This window comes from Nansenia antarctica (genome assembly GCF_963989245.1).
Source record: "Nansenia antarctica genome assembly, chromosome: 15".
NCBI classification, from domain to species: Eukaryota; Metazoa; Chordata; class Actinopteri; order Argentiniformes; family Microstomatidae; genus Nansenia; species Nansenia antarctica.
Genome location: NC_137685.1, coordinates 15,899,295 through 15,908,828, shown reverse-complemented (window position 1 = coordinate 15,908,828; position 9,534 = coordinate 15,899,295). Strand labels below are relative to the sequence as shown.

Sequence of the window (9,534 nt, the reverse complement as noted above, 5' to 3'; positions counted from 1 at the left end):
GAGGACGGGCTCAATGTAATGTGATGGGATGGAATAAAGAACCGTTCCCTATTCCGTTCCATGCATTTCAATGAGCCCCATCCTCCGATGTCTACCTCCACCAGCCTCCACTGCTATGGTTATATGACTTCGTTTTCTAGGTGATTCAAGTTCACGTACAGATATTACTGACGGGAAAGGCATCTTGGTATTACCATTATGGGATTACTCTAGTAGAGAACACAGGGATTACGTTGAAGGCCAGAGAAGGATAGATGAGAAGGTAGTGTATGCTCCCTGCATGCAAACTCCAAAGATGAAGAGCTCCATTGTGCTGGTATTGATCCATTATATTTGAGTAAGAGAGGAATATGAAGCAGATGGAGATTGGATGTTGGATGTTGCGGTTGATCAATGGTGGACATAAAATGGGATTGAACCATGAAGCGTGTACTGTGTCGTTAGTAAAACAATCCAAGCAGGTCGCATATACACTTTACGATGAATACTGTATGTTTACGTGTAACGTGTAATTGTATGTAAAAATAATGTTTGTTTTTCGTCCTTCTCTCCCTCTTCCCCCCTCCCTCTAAAATCACTCATTTTTCCTTCCCCTCTTCACATCCCTCCATCTTCCATCTTCCTCTAATTTCCGACTGTCTCTCTGTCTCTCTTCCTCCTCTTTGTTTCTCCCCCTAATTCTCATCATTACCCTACTCATCCCAAACAACATCCTTCTACCCTCCTCCCCTCTCCCCCCTCTCCTCCTCCCCTCTCCCACCTCTCCCCCCTCCCCTCCTCCCCCTTCTACCCTCCTCCCCTCTCCCACCTCTCCCCCCTCCCCTACTCCCCCTCCTCCCCCTTCTACCCTCCTCCCCTCTCCCCCTCCTCTACTCCCCCCTCCCCCCTCTCCCCCCTCCCCTACTCCCCCCTCTCCCCCTCCTCCCCTCTCCCCCCTCTCCCCTCCTCCCCTCTCCCACCTCTCCCCCCTCCCCTTCTCCCCTCCTCCCCTCTCCCACTGTTCCCCCCTCCCCTCTCCCACTGTTCCCCCCTCCCCTCCTCCCCCTCCTCCCCCTCCTCTCCTCTCCCACCTCTCCCCCCTCCCCTCTCCCACCTCCCCTCCTCCCCTCTCCCACCTCTCCCCTCTCCCACCTCTCCCCCCTCCACTAATCCCCCACCTCTCCCCTCCCCCCCCTCCCCTCCTCCAGAGTGTTCCCACCCCGGGGCCAGGGCCCAGGCGGAGGACAGGCTGTTGAACACTCTCTTCAGCCGCTACAACAAGCTAGCACGGCCCGTGGCTAACACCACTGACGTGGTCAGCGTACGCTTCGGCCTGTCCATCGCTCAGCTCATCGACGTGGTGAGGGACAATGACCCATTGATTTCACTCCTGCGATATTTACATTGACACTTTTGGCATTTAACAGACGCCTTTATCCAAAGCAACTGACAACAAATATATTTGTCTAAGTAAGTGAAACGTCTATCAGTCATCACAAGAAAAAGTAATCTATGTTAGGGCCATAGGCTAGTAATGCTAGAAGAAGTAAGAATTAGGATTACGTAGTAGTAGGAACAGTATTGTTATTGGTGGTTTACTTCTTCTTCTTATTTTCCTGGCTTTGGTCAAATAGCTCAAAAAGTCCCAGACCAAAAAATGCTATGAATGTGCATGCGACAACTAGATAGCATCAGTAACTATAGAAAGAATGACCATGATTAGACCATAGGTGGCGCTATAATAACCAAAAGTAAATAATTAACTTGAGAATACTGGCATTTCCACCCCGTTGGATGAGACAGTAAGGCTTCGTTCACACGGCAGTGAAATCCGTTTTTTTTGCCCACATGCGACTCAGGTCTGATTTATTCATGACCGTGTGAACAGCGCAAGTCACATGAAATCTGACTTTTTTAAATCCGACCTGGGTCGCGTTCAGAGGTGGTATTATATTGGATACATATATCTGATATTTAGCAACGCGCCCGCCGTCTGAACTGTCAAGTCGCGTTTAATGCGATTTTTACGTCATTCTAGCAGGGTTGCCAGATGGGATTGATAATTTACAGCCTAACCAGTCTAACCATCCAACCAACCAACCAACCATCCCATCCTACGTTCCCTTATTATAATGAATTGGTGTGGTGCTAATAGTACAGTATGACAGTTGAAACATGTGACCTTTCTTTTCAAGAGGTACCATGAATTTGCACTTTATCAGTCATTTAAGACCGTGATCATACAGTACATATCCCCTTCCAACAGCCAACTCTGTCTCATTGTTCTTTTTCTCCAAGGACGAGAAAAACCAAATGATGACCACAAATGTCTGGGTAAAACAAGTGAGTATCTCTCCATTGAATCATTATGGATACTGTCGACGATAGCAGTTTTTGGGCAGCGATTTGGTGTCGAGGTGTCTGTTTGTTGCCATACTGTTGCCATACTGCTCTTTCAGGAGTGGTACGACTACAAACTGAGGTGGAACCCTAGAGAATATGAAAACATCACGTCCATGAGGATCCCCTCACAGCTCATCTGGAGACCAGACATCGTTCTGTACAACAAGTACGTTTAGGTTTTCACCCCAAAGTGTCATTATTGATACACTATAGCCCCCAACATCCAGGCTACCCACCACCCTCAAATACATGATAGTATATACATGTCAGGGAAGGCTGGTGGAGGTAGCTGATGCCTCAACCAGCCTCCCCTAATAGACATAAACTCCATCCAAATACCCTAAATACAGAATGCTGTACATATATATATACATTCCATCCACATACTAACCATGGAGTTAAGATACTCTACCTCTCCATCTGCATACAATCTCACTCCAATCGAATCGTGCTTGTAGCTTGAATGTACAGTACATGTGTGATTCGTTTGGCTCCTGTAGTGGTTTTATATCATGTTATACTGAGAAATGTAAGTCTCTCTAAAGTAAGGGCGGAATCTAGCACTCAAGGAAGGCCCATTTCCTTCCTGTAAGGTATGAGCCAAGATTTGTGGCGCAATGAATCATTCTGACTGTGGACAGGGCCCATAACTTATGTAATCACAGATTTGTATAATATGATTGGTTCCCAAGAATGGTGACCTCATGACCAAGGACAGTTCTATAAATATGAGTCCCGCCCATCGTTGGGGGCTTTTTGCTTCCTGCTTGCTTCTTGCTGCTGCGCTCATGTAAACATTGGCTTAATAAAAGGCCTCTTTGGAGACAATTGATCTAAGCTCTTTGTGCTTTGTAAGTTCTACTAAATCTATTAAGAATCAATTATATCCACAACACTCCCCTCTCTCTCCTCTCCAGTGCCGACGGTGACTTCACTGTCACCCACCTGACCAAGGCCCACCTCTTCCACGACGGCTGGATCAAGTGGGTCCCCCCGGCCATCTACAAGTCCTCCTGCAGCATCGACGTCACCTTCTTCCCCTTCGACCAGCAGAACTGCACCATGAAGTTCGGCTCGTGGACCTACGACAGAGCCAAGATCGACCTGGTCAGCATGGCCAGCAACGTGGACCAGGTGAGTGGGCCAGCCAATGTGTACCAGGGGAGTGGGCCTGCACCGTGGACCAGGTGAGTGGGCCAGCCAATGTGTACCAGGGGAGTGGGCCTGCACCGTGGACCAGGTGAGTGACCAGCACCGTGGACCAGGTGAGAATTCTGCTCTTTTCCCCTGTCATTACATTCCAGGCTGTGACGTTGAGGACACATTGTCTGTTATGGGTCAATATGAACGGAATGCCTTTATCATTTCTCATCTCTCTCTATCTCTCTCTCTTGCTTTCTTTCTCTTTTGTTCTCTCTCTCTCTTTCCCTCCCTCCCTTCCTCTCTCTTCCTCCATCTCTCCCTGCCCCTCTTTCTGGACCGCCAGATGAACTACTGGGAGAGCGGCGAGTGGGTGCTCGTCAGCGCCGTGGCCAACTACAACATCAAGAAGTACGAATGTTGCCACGAGGTCTACTCCGACATCACCTACTCCTTCCTCATCCGGAGGCTCCCTCTCTTCTACACCATCAACCTCATCGTCCCCTGCCTCCTCATCTCCTGCCTGACCGTCCTGGTCTTCTACCTGCCCTCCGACTGCGGCGAGAAGATCACCCTGTGCATTTCCGTCCTCCTCTCCCTGACCGTCTTCCTCCTCCTCATCACCGAGATCATCCCCTCCACCTCGCTGGTGATCCCGCTGATCGGCGAGTACCTCCTCTTCACCATGATCTTCGTCACCCTCTCCATCATCATCACCATCTTCGTGCTCAACGTGCACCACCGCTCGCCGCGCACGCACACCATGCCGCGCTGGGTGCGCGCCGTCTTCCTGGAGGTCGTGCCCGGCGTCCTGTGCATACGGCGTCCTCCGGCCGTGGTCAAAGAGGTCAACGGCGGGAAGCTCGTGGAGATGATGCGCACCAGGGTCGGCCGCGGCGGCGGCGCGCGGGGGGGTGGCGTCTGGGGTAGCGGTGTGTGTTCTGGGCCCGTGGCCGGGGACGAGCCCTACTTCTCCCCCTCCACCTCCTCCTCCGCCATATCCCCCCAGGGTGCCCCCCAGGACAGCTTGGCCCGTTCGTCCTCTCTCTCCCTGGGTCGGCGCACGGAGACGGGTCTGGGCGGGTCACTCTCCTCCAGCCACAGCCAGTACACCATCCTCCTGGAGGAACCCCCACCACCACCCCACTCCTCCTCCTCCTCCTTCTCTTCCGCCCGGCCAGGCTGCTCCACACCGCCTCCTCCTCCTCCCCTCCACCCCCACCTCCGTCGCGCCAGGGAGAAGCACCACCACCACCCCCACCCCCACCACCACCCCCACCACCACCACCACTGCCAGGGCAGGCCTAAGCTCCGTTCCCTCAGTGTGCAGTATGGCCTGGGAGAGAGAGAGAGGCCCCAGAGCTCTGTCCGCGGTCGCTCTCGCAACATCCAGTACTGCAGCCTGCATGAGGTGGCCTCCAAGGTAATGCATGGATGCTGGTTCAGGACCCCCAATTTAGAGGTGTGCGTGTGTGTGTGTGTGTGTGTGTGGGTGTGTGTGTGTGTGTGTATGAGTATGTGTGCGTATGTGTTGGAGGGTCAGCAAAGGCAGAAGACAAATATCAGCTTGTCCCCCAAAAAATCGAAAATGCTCATTCTATTCTATTCAATTCTATTTTCATTGTATTTCATCGCAGAGCTTGAATGGTAAAAGCCTCAGTAAGCCACAGCCTCTCTCCCAGAACCAGCCCCACCCCCTGGGGGAGGAGAGGAGGCAGAGCTGTCCTGTCCTGTGTCGGCGTCACACAGGAGGCGGGGGGGAACCAGGCCGGGCAGACGTCACCAAGGCTGGAGGCTCCAGCAACTCCGGGGATGCCCAGGGTCTCCTCTCCCTGTCCCCCTCCCTGTGGAAGGCCGTGGAGGGGGTGCAGTACATCGCTGACCACCTCCGAGCTGAGGACATGGACTTCTCTGTAGGTTTTGATTGATTGATTGATTGAGAATGTTTATTTTGATCAATTCATAATACAGATATTAAACATTAAAAACATTAAAAACATAAAAAATGTACACAGTCACAATGCGTAACACCAGGACCAAAAAGGTGTAGGCTGAAGCCATGGCTTATTGCGCCTACCCTTTTTAAATGTATGGTTTTTCCCCATGAGTACATAATCAAAACATTGCAACTTTTAAAAACAAAATGTCACTTACGCATCTTAACAGAAAACTCAAAAGTACCAAACAAAAAACGATATTAATGCGCCTACCCTTTTTACATTAGGTGGATGAGTGACTGAATAAGAATATGGTTGACTAATAACAGTATGGTGTATGTTTTGTGTTGCACGCTAACATGCTTTGGAAGAGAAATCAATTCGTTCACAACCTTATGGGTTCTGTGCTGTTCTACGTAAAAAAAACTAGTTCTAGTGCGAACGTGGGAGCTGGTGTTAGGGGGGGGCGTGTCTGTAATATTAGTGCTAATTTTAAGGCCAGAATTGTTCAGTGCACCTGACCACTATTCAGCCCACCTGAGTGCATGCGAGACAGCGCCCCCTAGCCTAGCACTGTGGTAATTTCACCTGTTACTGCCGACGCAAACTAAACAATACACCTGCGCTTGGACCTGCTTCTGTTATATGCCGGCTGAAAATAGAGCCCAATCATTTGTACTGTCTCGATGAAATGTGTATTTAATGATTGACCATCTATGTCACACACACACACACACACACACACACACACACACACACCATAAATGATGCCAGTGAGTTCATGATGTGGCTACCTTTCAAGGTCACATGACCACTACACAACAACACACTACAACAGAGTTAAAACCGGTTCACATAATAAGGAAACATTATGATCATAATAACAGAACTAATAATAATCAACATTGTCTTGCTAATTCTCTGACTGGACTGAGACACGGATGTATTGTTGTGTCCATTGCCTTACAGGTCAAGCAGGAGTGGAAGTATGTCGCCATGGTGATCGACCGCATCTTCCTCTGTGTGTTCATCTTGGTGTGCATCCTGGGGACCGTCGGCCTCTTCCTGCCTCCCTGGCTGGCTGGAATGATCTAGAAACTCCATTCCTTTACTCAGGACTCAAGTTGTAAAAGACAATCAGAGGGGATGGTGGATTTTATCATATGGGGACAATTTTAGCAGCCCCACAGCGTCAGTGACTTGGTAAAAATGTCATTGCATGTGAGCGTGCCCCCTCCCTCGCCCACAGTGTTTTACTCAATATGCGCAAAACTAAATGTTGAAATAGCAGTAATACCACGTTCATTGATAAAATGACATAAGGGATAGAAAGGGGGGATGGCAGTTTTAGAAGGGGGATGATTTTGACTGTTTTTATTTAGGGGGGCCATGCCACCCCCCCTCAACTTGAGTGCTGCCTTTACGTATCTCTTTGTCTCCTACTGTTCTTCTGCACTGACATTATAGACCTGAACAGATTAAAACCATCAGCTGAAAGTCGTCCTCCCTCTTGTCTTCTTCTGTCCTGTGTTTCCAGGTCAGTATCGTGAGCTTAGAATTATAAGGTTCTATCTCCGTTTAGGGTCGTTCAGAGATATTGAGCGTCAACGTTGTTACATTCCATTATGTTTTGTGAGATGGAACCTTTGTATTTAGGATATGTAGATAGAGAGAGGAGGACGCTGCTACTTTAGATCATTGGGACGCACCTGGACTGGCTGTTGATACACAGGATATATTGAGGTCCATGAGCTATAAATAACAAATAAATGGCCAAAAGGACATTCTGAAAGTAAGTGAAATGTGTTCAAAAAAAAAAAAAAACTAACTTGCCCTCATAGCTGGTATTGCACTTTTGGGCTGAAATAACCTCAATTAAATCTCTGACACAGTTTTTCCCATTCCTCCGTGCAGAATTATTCCAGATGTGTGGTGTTTGAGGGGTGTCTTGTCTTGCATGCACAGCCCGTTTCAAATCACCCCACAGCATCTCAATAGGATTCAGATCCGGGCTTTCACTTCAGCCGTTCCAGAACTCTCCATTTCTTTCTTTTGAGCCGTTCGTTGGTGGATTTACTGGCATGTTTTGGGTCATTGTCATGTTGCATGGTCCACATCTGCTTTAGCTTCAGTTTTGCATGGTCTCACATTTTCCTCAAGCACCCTGTGATAGAATTCATGTTTGGATACTGGATTCTGATTGGCTAGCAACAGTGGTAAACACCCCCAACTCCCTTCAGTTCAGCTCCGACCGCATTTCCAGTATCAATGCGCCTCCCAATCAATCTGATTAAGAACACCTGTGCTGACTCCGCCCACTGTTTAGCCAATAGCGGTCGACAAATCTGGAGTATCATTCCAAGGCACCAATCACGAACAAGTTGGCTCAAAGCCAAGTGAATGTGGCCAAGCCTACAATGCAATCGTTAATGTTGTTTTATGGGACTATATTCTGTGGCGGAAGGATGTATTCTGAAATGATAGAAGTTGTGGAACAGCAGTCAGTCTTCGTCAAACGAAGAAGTGAGAGAACGTGCTGGTATAGAGATGGTAAGTAAGCACGCAGGTCAGAAAGAGAAGATGGAAGTACATCGGCCACGTGTTGAGGAAAAGCCCGGATGACCATCAACGCACAGCCCTCAGATGGACCCCTGATGGACGAAGAACAAGGGGGACGCCCCAAAGAAACCTGGAGGAGAACCGTCGAGAGGCAGCGGGACATGCCGGGTCTGAGACCCCGGGAGGCGGCGGCCGCTGTGGCGAGGGACAGAGACCGGCGGCGTCAACTCGTTGGAGGCCCTACTCTTCACACCCGAAGAAAAAGGACCTAAGTAAGTCAAGAAATGATTAATGATTGTAAATAAATGAATTTAATGTTACAACTTACAACTGTGTATTTTTTAATAATGTTACATCTGTGTATTTTTTATAATATGTGGTAGCTTTTGTAGAAAAGCAATTAACCATTCGAGGGCAGGGGGTTGTGGAGACATTTACCACTAGGGTACTCCACAACTAGGGCTGGGCAAACAATCAACATTTCTTTTTCGATAATCGCAAGAATTAACGATCAATTATCGATTAATTGATACGCTTTTTTGAGCTTTTTTTTCATTTTTCATTTCATTTTATTTTTATTTTATAAAATCCCTTCCCAGACTCATACACATCTACAACCCTCTTTCTGCAGGCCTCAGAGAGCTCGATTTATCTCTCCATGGTGACACCACTCACTTCAACAATCAAGAGCAAACCAAACTAAATGTCTGAGGTTTAAATAAGACAGGCTCCTCCAAAATCCTCTCTAACAATGTTCTAATCATTTACACACAGAGTAGCAATACACAAAGTAGCAATACATGTGGGGGGTGTCTTGTTTTTGCTCACAAGAAAATTGCATTTCCATTAATTCCATTTTACAAATAGATTAAATATTTAAGAAAATAATAATTTCTGTTTCATTTGATTAGTTATATTACCTCCATCCATCAATATTGTTCAAATGAAAATCAAATGTCCATATGTTTAAATATGTTGAAAAAGACAATGGTTTTCATGTAGTATCCTATCTTTTTCACATGACAGCTGCCACTAGAACTGGGATACTTGTCTTAATTAGTGTTCCTACTACTACTACTACTACTACTACTACTACTACTACTACTACTACTACTACTACTACTACTACTACTACTACTACTACTACTACTACTACTACTACTACTACTACTACTACTACTACTACTACTACTACTACTACTACTACTACTACTACTACTACTACTACTACTACTACTACTACTACTACTACTACTACTACTACTACTACTACTACTACTACTACTACTACTACTACTACTACTACTACTACTACTACTACTACTACTACTACTACTACTACTACTACTACTACTACTACTACTACTACTACTACTACTACTACTACTACTACTACTACTACTACTACTACTACTACTACTACTACTACTACTACTACTACTACTACTACTACTACTACTACTACTACTACTACTACTACTACTACTACTACTACTACTACTACTACTACTACTAC

General features: G+C 47.3%; 1 protein-coding gene across 1 annotated transcript; it reads left to right on the top strand.

Annotated features, from left to right (window-relative positions):
• Positions 1-1,210: 1,210 nt before the first annotated feature.
• Positions 1,211-6,554, top strand: LOC308171175 (neuronal acetylcholine receptor subunit alpha-4-like; the record flags this gene model as incomplete). Its single annotated transcript, XM_080546030.1, has 8 exons — positions 1,211-1,339; positions 2,278-2,322; positions 2,439-2,548; positions 3,300-3,516; positions 3,869-4,552; positions 4,916-4,945; positions 5,205-5,435; positions 6,429-6,554. The coding sequence occupies exons 2-8, from the start codon at positions 2,293-2,295 to the stop codon at positions 6,552-6,554; spliced, it is 1,428 nt and encodes a 475-aa protein (XP_080402156.1). The 5' UTR covers positions 1,211-1,339; positions 2,278-2,292.
• Between the last annotated feature and the right edge of the window lie 2,980 nt (positions 6,555-9,534).